This window comes from Bos javanicus, chromosome 22 (genome assembly GCF_032452875.1).
Source record: "Bos javanicus breed banteng chromosome 22, ARS-OSU_banteng_1.0, whole genome shotgun sequence".
Lineage (NCBI taxonomy): Eukaryota > Metazoa > Chordata > Mammalia > Artiodactyla > Bovidae > Bos > Bos javanicus.
Genome location: NC_083889.1, coordinates 7,594,061 through 7,611,834, shown reverse-complemented (window position 1 = coordinate 7,611,834; position 17,774 = coordinate 7,594,061). Strand labels below are relative to the sequence as shown.

Below are 17,774 nucleotides of genomic sequence, written 5' to 3'. Positions count from 1 at the left end.
TTTAATTATTCTCCCAAGGCTATTCCTACCTTTTAAAAATAAATTAAAGCAAGCTTGACCACCTTTTAAAGGCTGGAACGCAAAGTTAATAGGCACTAAGACAGCCGATGGCATGCCTAGCAACCCAAGAGGCATGTATGCAAGTCTTCCCTGGACAGGGATGCTCTTCTGCTCTTCATTCAATGTCTGGTGGGTCCCCCCGGCTCGTGGCCTCTGCAGCACCTCCCACGTGTGCCAGCTTCCCTCTCTTGATCACACCCAGCAGCATCCCTAGATTTCAGCTGTCAACCTCCTCCAACTTGCATGTTCCTCTCAACTTCTTGTTTCCCCATCACTTGCTTGCTGAATGAATAAATGAGAGCAAAGCAATTTGCCCTTGTTCACAGTACTACCAAGTAGCAGAATGCACTTGTTTCTCTCTTCAGCACCCTGCTACCCACTTAGCAGGGAATAGAGGAGGAACACCAAACGTAACTTTCCCCCACTACCTACCTGGGTCCAAGTCAATTCTAGTTAATTGCCTGGAAAATTGTCATGTGTACATTCCTACTGTTATTTGAACATGACTTAACCTAATTATTGATGATTTGCTAACTCCTCAGTAAGTGGTTTTAGCTTCTAGTACATAATACTAATAAGAGAAAATATTTGCCCACAGCTTGATACATACAGACAGCAAACGGAGGCTCAAATGAATAAAATATATATCTTTGAAGTATGTGAATTGGCAGGTGATACATGGATTGTGATCAAAACACAAGTTTGTTTTCACCTTCCACTGTTCCTTTGAACATTATTTCACGAGGATAATTGTCCCTGCCCCCAAATTCCCAGTGAGTCCATGGATTTTTTTCTCACTTCAAGGTTAACAGTCCCACTACCACTTAAATTTGAAGATACAGTTTTGTTTCAGAAATTGGCACTAGACACTTAGCAATAGAAATGCACGACTTTGTTTGACATTAGGTCTTCTTCCTCCCCCTGTATGGGCTCCTGGGTCCTTTGTGGCGCGTCACTATTTGGGGACCCCTTACAGCTCTTTTTGGGGAACCCTTACAGCTCTTTTTGGGGACCCCTACAGCTCTTGGGCAGCTTACATAAACCTCTGTCCTCTTCCTGAGGGGGTCTCTTTCTTTTCCAGATAGTCTTGTGTGGCAGGACCAAGACACCCCCACCCAACTCTCTTTCCAGCAGAATACGCAGTTTAGCCCCATGCGCTGACAAATGTGGGGAGTGTAGGGGTAGGGATTCTGGTCTGGCCAGCAGGAGGCACTCTAAACACAGAAAACCACCATGCATGAGGAAAGGGGCCGTTGGATCAGAGAACGATGGAAGTCTCCTTAGAAGCCACCTCTTCATTCCTTGGCTCTGCTGAACCGGAAATGGAGTGCAAAGAAATGATTAACCCAATAGGTTGATAACAGACTAAGAGAAGAAGCCAAGCATCTTGGGCTCTTCTATCACACTACTTCTCAAAGAAAACTTTTCAATGTCTCTGTCTTTGCTGTACTTCAGCAAAAAGCAAAAAGCAACATATGGGCTAAGATAAGAGATATTTAACATGTCACGTTGTGGGGTTGGGTTTCCCTGTCTTCTCACCATGTCCCATGTACATGATGACCATTCTTCTGGAAATGAAGGTTTGAACGCATGGCTTGACAAGTACAGATACACCAGTGGGTACAACAGGACAGTCTATGTTAATACATGAACTATCTGAGGGAGACCTAGGAAGAACAGTCCCTAATAGCAGACTGAGAGCTCCACAGGGAATTCAGCAGACATGGTCAGTTTGCCCTGCTTTCCCAGAGCAAAAGGCCAGAGCTCAGTGGTTACTCTGTGACCTTTAAAGAAGTGAGAATCTTACTGTTAGACATGATCGAAGCCTGAGAACACTTATCTTCCTGCTGCTATAAATTAGTCTTGCTCAATTCACTTACTCAATTCAATGCCGAGCTGGATGAAGCACAAGCTGGAATCAAGATTGCCAGGAGAGATATCAATAACCTCAGATATGGAGATGACCACACTTATGGCAGAAAGCGAAGAGGAACTAAAGAGCCTCGTGATGCAAGTGAAAGAGAAGAGTGAAAAAGTTGGCTTAAAACTCAACATTCAAAAAACTAAGATCATGGTATCTGGTCCCATCACTTCATGGCAAATAGATGGGGAAACAGTGGAAACAGTGACAGACTTTATTTTCTTGGGCTCCAAAATCACTGTAGATGGTGACTGCAGCCATGAAATTAAAAGACGTTGCTCCTTGCAAGAAAAACTATAACCAACCTAGACAGCATATTAAAATGCAGAGACATTATTTTGCTGACAAAGGTCTATCTAGTCAAAACTATGGTTTTTCCAGTAGTCATGGATGGGTGTGAGAGTTGGACTATAAAGAAAGCTGAGCACTGAAGAACTGATGCTTTTGAACTGTGGTGTTGGAAAAGACTCTTGAGAGTCCTTTGTACTATAAGGAGATCAAACCAGTCAATTGTAATAGAAATCAGTTTTGAATATTCATTGGAAGGACTGATGCTGAAGCTCCTTTGGCCACCTGATGGAAAGAACTGACTCATTTGAAAAGACCCTAATGCTGGGAAAGATTGAAGGCAGGAGGAGAAGGGGACGACAGAGGATGAGATGGTTGTATGGCATCACCGACTTGATGGACATGAGTTTGAGTAAGCTCCAGGAGTTGGTGATGGATAGGGAAGCCTTGCGTGCTGTGGTTCATAGGGTCGCAAAGAGTCGGACACGACTGAGCGACTGAACTGAATTCATCTACCCTTTATTGAGCACCTACTCTGTCCCATGTACTGAGTTAGAAAGTGAAAGTGAAGTTGCTCAGTCGTGTCTGACTCTTTGTGATCCCATGGACCATAACCTACCAGGCTCCTCCGTCCACGGAATTTTCCAGGCAAGAGTACTGGAGTGGGTTACCATTTCCTTCTCCAGGGGATTTTCCTGAGCCAGGGATCGAACCCAGGTCTCCCGCAATGCAGGCAGACACTTTACCATCTGAGCCACCTGGGAAACCCACTGAGTTAGAAGCAGATACCTAATACGACACAGAGCGATGCAAGTGGCTAAGGCACCATGCATGTAGAAACAAACTATTATGGATAATCATTCTTTCTGTAGAAAGGTTTTTTATTTACAAATTCCAGTCTCAAAAACCCTGTATGTTAGGTGGCACTTTCATCTCTATTTTATAGGTAAAGAATCTGAGGCCCAGAGATGTAAAGAGATATATTCATTTAGTTGCAAAAGTCAGACTGAAACTCAGATGCCTTTTCATAGGTGTCCCTCTCAGTGGCATTTGCATCTCAATAAGGATCAAAGACTTCAGCGAACAACGCAGAATTCAAATTGGGGATTGCAGGAGATATCGGGGAGCCTGGAGCCCTCCCCAAAATGCCTGGACAGAAGGAAGGTGTAGGTAATACTACCATGAAATCAGCCTTGTCCTGAGGGACCGCACTGCAGTGCCATTCCTTGGCTGCCCTGAACTGCCTTCCTGCCCGGTCCAAAGCCTGTCTTCCTTCAGAACCAGATCTTCAGAATTGCTTTCTGAGTTCTCGTTCCTACTCTTCCTTAGATTAAGTGCAAACACTCTCAGTAAACAAAATAAAATTTCCTGACCACTGGCAGCCTGCTGCTAACTGTTATACCCTGGACGATTTCCTTTTAGTTAATAATTCAATTGCTGAAAACGGGGGTGGGGGGGGGGCTTGGTCGGGACTTGGCTCCAGCTGCAAATCAAGTTCAGACCCCAGAGGAACTTGAAAGAACTCCCAGCGCCCACAATGGCTCTTCAGTGTAGCCTGTGTTTACTCAGGACCAAGCCCACAAACTCCGTAGCCCTGAAGGCAGCCTGCATGTAAATGCTACATTGTGCAGTGATTTTTCGTTATGTGGCTTCAGACTGGAGGCAGATGATTTGCAAGACGGCTTTGAATCCATCAAGTCTGAAATCTACGTTGGCTGATGTATATTGCTTTTGAGCCTCATTTATTTATCTTTCTGCTCATTGAAGCTTAATTAAATGCCTACTAGCTATCAGAGACAGAAGAATATAAGTGGACGTGGTCACAGCCCTAAAAAAAAAGACACTAAGAAGAGATTTGCGCAGTCCGTTGGCAAATGCATTGTTTTACTGAAAGCATTACCATGACCCTTGATCTGCTCTCTTCTTGGATGAGTTAACCCCATGGAGCTGCATGTATGATGAATCCATCAAGCAGAGGTTGAGAACCTCTATGACCCAGGTACTTCCCAAGGCATCAGAGATAAAACCACAGAAAAGACACGGTGTCTGTCATCAGGGACATGCAGACGAGTAGGAGAGACAGGCCTATAGGACAATCACTCCATTAAAGATGCATCGACTTCCCTGGTGGTCCAGTGGTCAAGACACTGTGCTTCCACTGCAGGGGGCAAAGGTTCAATCCCTGATTAGAGAACCAAGATCCCACACGCCGCAGGGCATGGTCACATAAATAAATTAATTAAATCAAAAAACTTAACCACCTGTACAGCACAGGTAACTCTATCAATGCTCCGTGGTAACCTACATGGGAAGGAAATCCAAGAAACAGGCATGTGACTTATTGACTGCCATACAGCAGAAATGAACACAACACGGTCAAGCAACTATACTCCAATTAAAAAATAAAGGCCATGGGCTTCCCTGGTGGTTCAGTGGTAAGGAATTTGCCTGCTACTGCAGGGTCACAGCTTCAATCCCTGGTCCAGGATGATCCCACAGGCCATGGAGCAACTAAGCCCATGCACCACAACTACTGAGCCTGTGCTCTAAAGCTCGTGAGCCACAGCTACTGAGCCCGCAGACCTAGAGCCTGTGCTCCACAACAAAAGAAGCCCGGGCACCGCAACCAAGAGCAGCCCCACTCGCTGCAACTAGGAAAAGCCTGCACGCAGCAATGAAGACCCAGCAGAGCCAAAACATTAAAAAATCCGTGATTACTGAGACAATGTTCAGGGTACACTGGGAGCACAAAAGAGAGCACTGTGAGTGGGGAGACTGGACTAGTCCAAAAGAAGACTTCTCAGGGGAGATGATGCTAGTATTGAATCAAAAAAGATGAACATGCATTTGAGCAGGTGGGCTGAGGGAAGCAGAGTGCCCGCGATACCATGGGAAGTACGGACTCGTTCATTTATCAGACATTTGTTGAATATTTATTATGTGCCAGGCACTGGGATAAGGGCTGTGGAGACACTGAGATACAGAGATAGTGAGCTACAGCTCCTACTCTCTGGAAACTTATTCTCCAGAGAAAGGGAATAACCCATAAATAACCTCAGATATGCAGATGACACCACCCTTATGGCAGAAAGTGAAGAGGAACTCAAAAGCCTCTTGATGAAAGTGAAAGTGGAGAGTGAAAAAGTTGGCTTAAAGCTCAACATTTAGAAAACGAAGATCATGGCATCTGGTCCCTTCACTTCATGGCAAATAGATGGGCAAACAGTGGAAACAGTGTCAGACTTTATTTTTCTGGGCTCCAAAATCACTGCAGATGGTGACTGCAGCCATGAAATTAAAAGACGCTTAGTCCTTGGAAGCAAAGTTATGACCAACCTAGATAGCATATTGAAAAGCAGAGACATTACTTTGCCAACAAAGGTCCATCTAGTCAAGGCTATGGTTTTTCCAGTGGTCATGTATGGATGTAAGAGTTGGACTGTGAAGAAGGCTGAGCACCGAAGAATTGATGCTTTTGAACTGTGGTGTTGGAGAAGACTCTTGAGAGTCCCTTGGACTGCAAGGAGATCCAACCAGTCCATTCTGAAGGAGATCAGCCCTGGGATTTCTTTGGAAGGAATGATGCTAAGGCTGAAACTCTAGTACTTTGGCCACCTCATGCGAAGAGTTGACTCATTGGAAAAGACTCTGATGCTGGGAGGGATTGGAGGCAGGAGAAGAAGGGGATGACAGAGGATGAGATGGCTGGATGGCATCACTGACTCGATGGACATGAGTCTGAGTGAACTCCGGGAGTTGGTGATGGACAGGGAGGCCTGGCGTGCTGCAGTTCATGGGGTCGCAAAGAGTCGGACACGACTGAGCGACTGAACTGAACTGAACTAGCATCACGAAACAGTGACCTACATGGTACGGTCACAAGGAGCTGGAGAAGTTACTTATGGTTTCTTGTTCACACCTGCACATAGAATGCAGCAAAAGCGTTTAAACTACATACTCAGTGCTCCAAAACAGGAGTCCTCAGTCTCTATTTTCTGGACAGTTTTCATATTAACCTAACTTATAAGGTCCCACACTCCTGACCTGCTGGTGGCATGGTGGGCTCATGCCTAGTAAACTGAGTGGCTGGTGGGTAGAGACCATAAAGAGTGAGCTGCCCCTCACTCCATGTGTCTGAGCACACTTGATTTATATCACTGATCATTCTGTATACTGTGCTTGAAAGGGAGTGGTTGGTTACAAGCCCTCAGAGAACGATCAGGGAAAATGGGATGGGTCACTGCTTATCATTCCTGTTTAATCATGTTTTCAAATGAGAAATACACATGCATCTCGACCACTACTAGATGAAAACATACAGAAGCCAGGAGTGCAAAATTGAGGACTGCCATTGTGGCTTATGTTAATTCTAGTGTTAATAATATTTCTCTAGAAAATGAAAACTCTGGGTCACATATGAAACTGGATGGCACTCTGTGACAACAGGTGTAAAAAGGATATACAAACCAGGACTTTTTGTCATTCAATCTTTCTTTCCCGTCTGCCAGAGCAAAAGCCGGAAAATACTATGGAATTATTGGAAAATATTGCCAGCTTATCTTCAATCTAATCAGGGGCTGATGCCAATTGCATCTGCTCTTGCAGGTATATTGTCGTTACTAGAATAAATATGGGCTTTGGCCTCCGTTATGTTATTAACACACTAAATGGTTCATTTTTCATTCCTTCAGCCGCAAAAATAGCAGCACATTTTCACTGTTTATCTCAGCGCTGTATCTTGAGAGAAATTGACAGGCAGGTACTACATCATGAATAAGAAGATACAATGGTTATACAGCAAAGGAAACCATAAACAATACAAAAAGACAGCCTACGGCCTGGGAGAAAACATTTGCAAATGATGCAACACAGCTTGATTTCCAAAATAAACAACAGCTCACATAACTCAACGACAAAAAAAATCAACAACCCAATCGAAAAATGGGCAGAAGACCTGAAGAGACATTTCTCTGAAGGAGACATACAGATGGCCAACAGGCACATGAAAAGATGCTCGCCATTGCTAGTTATTAGAGAAATGCAGATCAAAACTACAATGAGGTACCCCCTCACCCCAGTCAGAATGACCACCATAAAAAAATCTACAAACAACAAATGCTGGAGAGGGTGTAGAGAAAAGGGAACCCTTCTGCACTGGTCGTGGGAACATAAGTTGGTGCAGCCACTATGGAAAAGAGCTTGGAGGCTCCTCATAAAACTAAAATTAGAGTTGGCACATGATGCAGCAATCCCACTCCTGGGCATATACCTGGACAAAACTCTACTTCAAAAAGATACATGGTGGTCCAGTGGCTAAGACTCTGATCTCTCAGTGCTGGGGCCCTGGGTTTGATCCCTGGTTGGGGAACTAGATCTCACATGCCACAACTAAGACCCTGTGCAGCCAAATAAGTAAATAAACATTTAAAAATATATATATACATGGGATTTTCCTGGTGTCTACTGATTAAAAAGGCAACTGCCAGTGTAGAGGACACGGGTTCAATTTCTTGTCTGGGAAGATCCCACATGCTACAGAGCAATTAAGCCCATGCAGCACAAATACTGAAGCCTATTGGGCCTAGAACCCATGCTCTGCAAGAGAAGCCACGCACAGTGATGAGAAGCCTACACTCTGCAACAAACAGTAGCCCCTGCTAGCTGCAACCAGAGAAAGCCTGTGTGCAGCAACAAAAACCCAGAGAAGCCAAAACTCAAATAAACTATTTTTTAAAAGGTACCTGCACCCCTGTGTTAAGAGCAGCACTATTCACAATGGCCAAGACATGGAAACCACCTGAAGGTCCATCAACAGAGGAGTGGATAAAGAAGATGTGGTATGCACTCCCCTGGTGGTCCAGTGGTTAAGACTCTGAGCTTCCACTGCTGAGGGCATGGGTTTGATTCCTGGTGGGGGAAGTCTCCCATGCCGTAAAATGTGGCCAAAACAATTTTTAAAAGATGTGGTATACATACACAATGGAATACTGCTGCTCCTGCTGCTGCTAAGTCGCTTCAGTCGTGGCCGACTCTGTGCGACCCCATAGACGGCAGCCCACCAGGCTCCCCCGTCCTTGGGATTCTCCAGGCAAGAACACTGGAGTGGGTTGTCACTTCCTTCTCCAGTGCATGGAAGTGAACTCCTCAGCCATAAAAAGAATGAAACAATGCCATTTGCAGCAACATGGATGAACCTAGAGATGACCATACTAAGGTAAGTAAGTCAGAAAGAGAAAGACAAATATCATGTAATATCAATTATAGGTGGAATCTAAAATATGACACAAGCGGACTTACCTACAAAACAGAAACCGACCCACAGACCTAGAGAAAGGCTGTGTGTAGGAGGAGTGATGGATTGGGAGTTTGGAATTAGCAGATACAAACTGTTATATACAGAGTGGATAAACAACGAAGTCTGACTGTAGAGCACAGGGAACTATATTCAATATCTTGTAATAACCTGCAACAGAAAAGAATCTGAAAAATATATATATACACACACATATAACTGAAGATATAATCACATGTATATATACATGTGTAACTGGAGAAGAGAATGGCAAACCAGTATTCTTGCCTCGAGAACCCCATGAACAGTAAGAAAAGGCAAAGAGATATTACAGCAGATGAGCCCCCCAGGTCAGAAGGTGTCCAGTATGCTACTGGGGAAGAGTAGAAGGTAATTACTAATAGCTCCACAAAGAATGGCACAGATGGGCCAAAGCAGAAACGGTGCTCAGTTGTGGGAGTGACTGGTGGTGAAAGTAATGTCCAATGCTGTAAAGAAGAGTATTGCATAGAAACCTGGAATGTCAGGTCCATGAATCAAGATAAACTGGACGTGGTCAAGCAGTAGATGGCAAGAGTGAACATCATCAACATCTTAGGAACTGGTAAACTAAAATGGATGGGAACGGGCGAATTTAATTCAGATGACCATTATACTACTACTGTGGGCAAGAATCTCATGGAAGAAATGGAGTAGCCCTCATAGTCAACAGAAGAATCTGAAATGCAGTACTTAGGTACAACCTGAGAGACAACGGATGATCTCAGTTCGTTTCCAGGAGAAACCATCACAGTAATCCAAGTCTGTGCCCCAACCACCAATGCCGAAGTAACTGAAGTTGACCGGTTCCATAAAAACCTACAAGACCTTCTAGAACTAACACCAAGAAAAAGATGTCCTTTTCATCATAGAAGATTGGAATGCAAAAAGTAGGAAGTCAAGAGATACCCGGAGTAACAGGCAAGTTTGGCCTTAGAGCACAAAATGAAGCAGGGAAAGGCTAACAGTGTTGTCAACAGAACACACTGGTCACAGCAAACACCCTTTTCCAACAACACAAGAGATGACTCTACACATGAATACCACCAAATGGTCAATACTGAAATCAGACTGATTACATTCTTTGTAGCAGAAGATGGAGAAGCTCTATGCTGTCAGCAAAAATAAGACCTGGAACTGAGCATGGCTCAGATCCTCAGCTCCTCATTGCCAAATTTAGGCTTAAACTGAAGAGAGTAGGGAAAACCACTAGGCTGTTCAGGTATGACCTAAATCAAATCCCTTATGACTATACAGTGGAGATGACAGATAGATTCAAGGGATTAAATCTGGTGGACAGAGTGTCTGAAAAACTATGGATGGAGGTTCATAGCACTGTACAGGAGGCAGTGACCAAAAGCATACCAAAGAAAAAGAAATGGAAGAAGGCAAAGTCATTGTCTGAGGAGGCTTTACAAATAGCTGAGAAAAGAAGAGAAGCAAAAGGCAAGGAACAAAGGAAAGATATGCCCAACTGAATGCAGAGTTCCAGAGAATAGCAAGGAGAGATAAGAAAGAATTCTTAAATGAACAACACACAAAAATAGAGAAAACCAGTAGAATGGGAAAGACTAGAGATCTCGTCAATAAAACTGGAGATATCAAGGGAACATTTCATGCAAAGATGTGTATGATATTGGACAGAAACAGTAAGGACCTAATAGAAGCAGAAGAAATTAAGACAAGGTGGCAAGAATACACAGATGAACTATACATAAAAGATCTTAATGACTCAGATAATCACAATTTATCACTCACCTAAATCCAGTTACTCACCTAAATCCAGATACCCTGGAGTATGAAGTCAAGTGGGCCTTAGGAAGCACTACTATGAATATAGCTATTGGAGATGATGGAATTTCAGCTGAGCTATTTCAAATCCTAAAAGATGATGCTGTGAAAGCGCTGCACTCAACATGTCGGCATATTTGGAGAACTCAGCAGTGGCCACAGGACTGGAAAACCTCAGTTTTCATTCCAATCACGAAGAAGGGCAATGCCAAAGAATGTTTAAACTACTGTACAATTGCACTCATTTCACTTGCTAGCAAGGCTGTGCTCAAAATCCTTCAAGCTAGGCTTCAGCAGTACATGAACTGAGAACTTCCAGATGTTCAAGCTGGGTTTAGAAAAAGCAGAGGAACCGGAGATCAAACTGTCAACATTCATTGCATCATAAAGCAAAGGTGTTCCAGAAAAACATCTATTTCTGCTTCATTGACTATGCAAAAGCCTTTGACTGTGTGGATGACAACAAACTGTGAAAAATTCTTAAAGAGATGGGAATATCAGCCTGGTATTCTTACCTGTCTCCTGAGAAACCTGTCTCCTGAGAAACCTGTATGTGGGTCAAGAAGCAACAGCTAGAACTGAACATGGAACAACGGACTGATTCCAAATTGGGAAAGGAGTACGACAAGGCTATATATTGTCACTTTGTTTATTTAACTTATATGCAGAGTACATCATGCAAAATGCCAGGCTGGATGAATCATAAGCTGGAATCAAGATTGCTGGGAGAAATAACAACCTCAGATATGCAAATGATACCACCCTAATGGCAGAAAGCTAAGAGGAACTAAAGAGCCTTTTGATGAAAGTGAAAGAGGAGAGTGAAAGAACTGGCTTAAAACTCAACATTCAAAAAACTAAGATCGTGGCATCTGGTCTCATCACTTTATGGCCAATAGAAGGGCAAAAAGTGGAAGCAGTGACAAATTTTATTTTCTTGGGCTCCAAAATCACTTAGGTGACTGCAGCCATGAATTTCCTTGGAAGGAAAGCTATGACAAACCTAGGCAGTGTCTTAAAAAGCAGAGACATCACTTTGCTGACAAAGGTCCATATAGTCAAAGCTATGATTTTTTCCAGTAGTCATGTACGGATGTGAGAGCTGGACCTTAAAGAAGGCTGAGCACCAAAGAATTGATGGTTTCAAATTGTGATGCTGCAGAAGACTCTTGAGAGTCCCTTAGACACCAAGGAGATCACACCAGTCAATCCTAAAGGAAATTAACCCTAAGTATTCATTGCAAGGGTTGATGCTAAAGCTGAAGCTCCAATACTTTGGTCACCTGATGCAAAGAGCCAACTCATTAGAAAAGACCCTGATGCTAGGAAAGATTGAAGGCAAAAGAGGAGAGCTGCAGAAGATGAGATAGTTAGACAGCATCACCAACTCAGTGGTTTTGAGCAAACTCCAGAAGGATAGTGAAGGACCGGGGAGCCTGCTGTGCTGCAGTCCATGGGGTCACAAAAAGTCAGACACAGCTTAGCACTGAACAACAATATAACTGAATCTCTTGACTGTACACTTGAAAGTAACACAACATTGTAAATTAACCAGACATCTTTTTGTTTTTTTTCCCCCTTTTTGGCCTGGACTGGTTGACCACTGGAGTATGAGACTTCAGCTGGTCTCATGAATGAGGCACTTTGAATTAGACGCAGAGTTCCACTGTTCAGTGGAAATGGTGTGTACAAGAGTAGGCCTGGAAGGAACAAATAACTTACTTGAGCAGGTGGCTCAGGCTCCCAGGGCACCCGCTTCTGCTGCTTTGCTATCTCTACCTCAACCCACATCTACGGGCTCACAAGGGGAAGATCTGGGCTTGCTCTACCCTTGAGTGTCCATGGTGTGGCACTAGTCTTCTCTAGTCTGGTGCAGAAATAAAACAGTAGTAACACAAAAGGACACATATTGTATGATTCCAGTTACATGAGGCTCCTAGAACAGTCAAATGCACAGATACAGAAGGTAGGACAGCGGTGGCCAGGAGGGAGCGGAGGAACAGGATTTATTGTTTAATGGGATCAAAGCTTCAGCTGGGAGCAATGAAAGAGTTCTGGAGATGAACAGGAGTGATGGCCACACAGCAATGAGAAGGTATTTAATGCCACAGAATTGTACGCTAAAAATGATTGAAGTGGTAAGTTCATATTATGTTATGTATATCTATATTCATGTTATGTATATTTCACCACAATGAAAAACACAGTAGCAAAAGAAAATTCTCCCAACGTGTGGGACTTTAGTTTACATGAGAGGAGAGATGGCCTTATCCATGGATCTGCACTGGTTTATGCATAATGCCTAAAACAGCTAGTCAGAAAACTGAAAAGGTCAGCGCTGAAAAACTGGTAATAAGATGTCAGTACGGACCTGTTGAAACGAACAGCCTGGAACTGTGTACACAGCCTATGGCCCCCGGAGACATTCAGTGGAGAGGGTGCCCCTGACAGTCCTGTGGGCACCTTGGAGCACTGAACTTGTTCTCTGGTTGTCAGTTACCTCTGTCTCCAGCCACACCTATGCTTGTGTAACACAACCATGCACGTCGGGGCCACAGTGGCAGAGACGGAACCCAGGCAAGAGCGCAATAACACAAGCTTCTCTTCCTCCTTAGATTTGACCTGGTTTCCATCACTGCTCAGTGTCCAACATGCCAACAGGCAGAGGCTACAGTGAGTCCCCACAGCATCGATTCCCTCGCTGGCCCCTCTTGTTGGTTATGTGGGAGAAAAGCTTGTACTGGATCCTTTTTCTCACAGCGGTTATAGTTATCAATATTCGTCCTCATTGGAACAGATACTTAATCTCGATATGATTTTGTCTTCTTTGCCTGCCTTGCTTCTTCTAGCACGATATCGTCAACTCAGAATGCCTCACTGATGGCAGTGGAATCACACAGTACATCGTCTATAACCAAGAAGCTGATTCTGCCACAAAGGCAGTAGGGAATGGAGTCATGTTCTTGAATCCTACTCTACGCACCTCACCCAGAAAGAGATGGCTTGATCAAAAGGTAAGGTCACAGGGTACTAGCTGAGCTAACAGTCTATAGAGTGGTTAGGGCACCTGCCCAGGATACAGTATGTGCCTTAAACCAGTCACCAATGCATGGTGTCATTTCTTTTATAGACAGAGTACACTAAGAACCAAGGAGTGGAAGTAGGAATGACCTCCCTTCTATTGCCTATGATAAATCACCTATCAAAATTCTGCAAATCAGCCCCACAACCTTTAGACTGGTGAATTAGAAGGGTTGGGTAGGCAAGGGAGATATATTTCCACGAGGAACACACAGGCGTGTGCCAGTGAATTGGAAACTCAAATTGCTCTCCAACAGACAGAGGAGGTCCCTCTACGAACTAATGACTGGTCCGGATTACCAAGGGGGTTGCTGCTACCTGATGGGGGAATGGATGACTATGTCTAGATCCCAGGAGTCTGTCCAATAGCAACAGTCAGTGAGAAACCATGGCAAACTAATAAAGGTGGGGCTTCAGCAGGAATGAAGGTTTGGATCTCTCCTACCAGTTAAAAGAAATCACGTTGGCCAAGAGGCTCAGGGGGCAGAAGGGCAATATTGCAATGATTATCAACTGACACCTCTTGGCCAGTTGTGGGATTGAGGACTGTACCATCTACATTTAATGATAAGCATTTACTTTTTTCTCTGCATGTGAGACAGCACTCATGTGTAAATAACCAGTGATGGTGGTTGATGTTATTGTTTAGCTCCAAGTGAAAGTCTGATTGAATGGACGTATTCCCAGATCATATAGAAACTGATAGAACTTTGTGTTTCCCCTGTTTTGTTCCCAATTATGTTCATGCAAATGAAAGGAAAAAACAGATGGACTGTGCTGGTTGATTTCTGATTGCCTCTCCGGATCCACTCTGCACCCACGCTGCCCGACTCTGCAGGCAGGATTACCTGGGAGGATGACTCCTGAGGACCGCGGCACCAGCGCTCCCTTGCCTTTCATCTATCAAATGGTTCAGCCACAAGGGTAGGAGAGAGAGATTGGAGTATTTCTTCCCCACTACCAGACCACTGGCAACGATTATGTTCCTCCACCTGTGGTTAACCTCTCTTTTCATGACCACGTTCCTGCTGGGTTTTGATAACACCTCCACCTCCCCTCACACCTTCAGACCTCAAGGTGGCACCCCTTCCTGCTGTTGACAATCCCAAGAGCTTTAACATCCCTTACTGGTTCTCTCAACCCTGCCCACATCTCTGTCTGTGGTCCTTTCATTAAACTCTCTTCTGTTAAACCTACTTGTTTTTTCAGGGCAAGAACTGAACTCATTATTTTTGAAATAGTTGTTATTAAGGTTTAAATAACATGCAACACAACGCACAGAGTTTAAGTGTACAGTGTAGTGACAGAGTACATACACTCGGGTGACCATCATCCCCATCATACAGGATGCTCTCATTTCTTCAGAAGCTCTGTGTGTTCCCACCTCCTCAAAGCGACCACACCACTGTTTTCACCACAGATTAGTCCCGCCCCTTTGTGAACTTCATATAAAAATGGAATCATGCAGGGACTTGCCTGGTGGTCCCCCGTACAGTATGAACTCTTTTGCTAAATTTCACTTATCATATTTTTGAGATTCATCCATGTGACTGAGTGCATCAATATTTACTTCCTCTAACTGATGAAGGGTATTCTATCGCATAAACATGATACAGTTTGTTTTTCTATTCAGTCAATGGATGACATGTGGGTTGCTCCCAGTTTTTAGTTATTGTGACTAAAGCTGCTATGAAATTTGGGTATAAATCTTTTTGTGGACATTCTTTTTTTCTTTTTGGATATACACTCAGGAGTGGAATTCTCTGTCTTTGGGGAGGTGTATTTTAACTTTATATGAAATAACCAAATAGTTCTCTAAAACAATTGTACCAATTAAACCTTTAGAGCGTGCTATCTCTCCAAATCAGGCCAGGCCAACACAGGCCTGAATAAAGACAAACTTGAAAATGTCATTCGGATTCGCTAGTAATATCCAATGGACTATTCTAAAAAAACGGTGGTAGGCACAGTTCCTGAAGCAAGCAAAGCGCAGCTCCTCCTACAGGTGCCTCCTGTCCCCTCCCCACCGTTCTCAGCGATCGCCAGGCGTCAGAAGGTCCCCTCCAGCCCAGATGTGTGAATTCTCACTCCTCAGCTTACCAGCTAGCTGTTAGAAGATGAACAGTTAAGTAAATTCATTTACACTTACACGTGAATGACTGTCAGGCCTTTTAGGGGAAAAGGAGTCTCGCTAGTCCGTGTCACTCCTCGGAATGAGGCTGGCCAGTTAGTTTTCTTAAAAAAAAAAAAAAAAAAAATTCTTCCACTCTAGGAGAACTCCAGCTGCAAAGTCAAGAAGCAGAGGACAGAGTTAGGCATCCGATTTTTCCCGGTCCTCCTGGAGGGGCTAGGCCTCTCAAGACTGCGTCCCCCTTTCTCAGAGGGTCCCCAGGCAGGCGGGGATGCCCTGAAGCCGGTGCTCTGGTCTCCCGCCTCCTCAAGCCCTTCCCCTTCGTCCGGGAGGCGCCCTGGGAGCCTGCCGTCCGTCCGGCGCAGCCTCCTTTGGCACCGAGACCTCCAGGTGCCCAGCGCGAAGGCGGAGCCGGGCTGCAGCCGCCTCCCCGGCGCCGCGGACGAGACCCCCGGGAGTTTGGGCCCCCGCGCTGCGGCTCCGTCGTCCCCAGCCTCCCAGGCCCGCCGCGCTCCCCCCTCTCTGCGTGCGCGGGGCTAAGCCTGCGACGCGCGAACACAGCGCAGCGCGCGGAGCCGAGAGGCGCGCGCCGGGCAGCGGCGCGGGCAGCGGGATCTCGGCGCGGTCGGAGCCCGCGCTCCAGCTGCGGGCCCACGGACGCCCGCACCATGGCTGCCGAGGGACCCGGCCCCGGCGCCCGGCTCTGGGCGGCGGCGCTGCTCCTTCTTGGCCTGCCGCGCCTCTCCACGCCGGCGAATGGTGAGTGTCCGTGGAGCGTCCACGAGGCGGCGGGCCCCGGGTGGCTCATAGGGTCTCGGTGGGGAAAGCGAAGCTCGCCTGGGCTGCCCCCTGGGACGAGCCCAGAGCACGGCCAGCTGGGGCGAGAACGAGGCGAGCGGCCGTCCTGCCACCCTGCGTCCCCTCTCCCGGCTCCTCGAGTAGCCTCGAGCCGAAACGCACCCTGGAGTCCCTCAACCACCCCTTCCTGCCGGGCACGCACCGGAGAAAGCCTGTGCTTTGATCCCACAGCCCTGCCGCTAGCTTTCCAAGATCTTGAAAAGTCTGCAAAATGACATCACGTCTAGGGTGCCTGGAACCTCCGTTGCTGAGATACGATTTCCCACGTCTATTAAATGTGCTCCTAATTGCACCGCCGGTGATTACAAGACTCCCTCGGAGTTTTGGCTTGGTCCAGGAAGAGCTGAAAGATGAGAGGAAATCAGCTAGGCGCAAGAGAGAGAATATACAGGGGAGAGACGATGGCACGTGCAAAGGCCCTGTGAGTGGCAGGGGAAATGGGATAAATGATAGAGTGGCTAGAGTGCAAAGTTCAAGGTGAGGCTGTCCTTCCACAAGAAGCTGGAGAAATAGGTAAGAACCAGATTATTGCAGATTTTTGAAAATTGACCCATCTTTTTGTTCGTTTGTTGAGCCTGAATTCAGCTTTCAATACTTCTCTTAAATTAGCAGAATCACAACCTTAGATCAGCTCAGTTTCAAAAAGCTAATTTAGCTGTTCAATCAAAATCCCTATTGATTTGTGCAGAAGGATATGATGAAAAAGAAGTCATGAGTTCTCACATCCGTGAGGGGTTTCTAGTAAATCAAGCATGGGACAAGTTAGGTTGATGAAGTAAAAAAAACTCTTGGCTGATTGAGGATGCTTTGTCTATCTTAAAATGTCATCACTATTTAGCAAACAATATTGGGTAAAAGGAGAAGATTTGACAAAAAAGAAGCACAGTGGTTAAGGAAAGGAGAAAGCCAGAGGAAAACCTCCAGGTATTATCTTAGAAGTTTTGTCTTAAGTGCCAGATTGTAGGACTCTTTGCTCATAATTAAGGTCAGTGTCTTATTTCTCCATATCCTCAGAGAGAGTGTGTGAGAAAAAACAAACAAACAAACAAACACTGTTAACTTTGAAAGCTTCTAGTGAACCCTGTTAATTTTTAATTAAGATAAAATTCATGTACAATTTACCATTTTAAAATGCACAATTCAAGTGTTTTTTAATATAGTCCTTATGTTTTACAACCATCACTACTCTCTAATTTCTGAGTATTTTCATCACCCCAAAAGAAATCCCATCCCTATAAGCAGCCAATCCACTCTTAGTTCTTTGCTGTAGTAGTTTTTGGCCGGACATTGAGTCATGAAAAATTAAGCTGATT

The 17,774-nt window shown here is 45.0% G+C and overlaps 2 protein-coding genes and 1 long non-coding RNA gene across 4 annotated transcripts in view; 2 read left to right on the top strand and 1 right to left on the bottom strand.

The window, feature by feature from the left end:
* Nucleotides 1-14,533, top strand: part of LOC133235033 (uncharacterized) — a 30,114-nt gene extending 15,581 nt beyond the window's left edge. The window contains exons 2-3 of the long non-coding RNA XR_009732416.1: nt 13,241-13,405; nt 14,230-14,533. This is a non-coding gene — a long non-coding RNA (uncharacterized LOC133235033). The remainder of the gene's footprint in view (nt 1-13,240; nt 13,406-14,229) is intronic.
* FBXL2 (F-box and leucine rich repeat protein 2) overlaps nt 1-15,708 on the bottom strand; it is a 111,767-nt gene extending 96,059 nt beyond the window's left edge. For both annotated transcript variants that reach the window (XM_061395801.1, XM_061395804.1), the window contains exon 1: nt 15,622-15,708. The gene's annotated coding sequence lies outside the window, so the exon portion shown is untranslated. The remainder of the gene's footprint in view (nt 1-15,621) is intronic.
* Nucleotides 15,709-16,176: 468 nt separating this feature from the next.
* Nucleotides 16,177-17,774, top strand: part of SUSD5 (sushi domain containing 5) — a 46,046-nt gene continuing 44,448 nt past the window's right edge. The window contains exon 1 of the mRNA XM_061395795.1: nt 16,177-16,362. Coding sequence (XP_061251779.1) covers nt 16,272-16,362 — 91 coding nt within the window. The 5' untranslated portion in view covers nt 16,177-16,271. The remainder of the gene's footprint in view (nt 16,363-17,774) is intronic.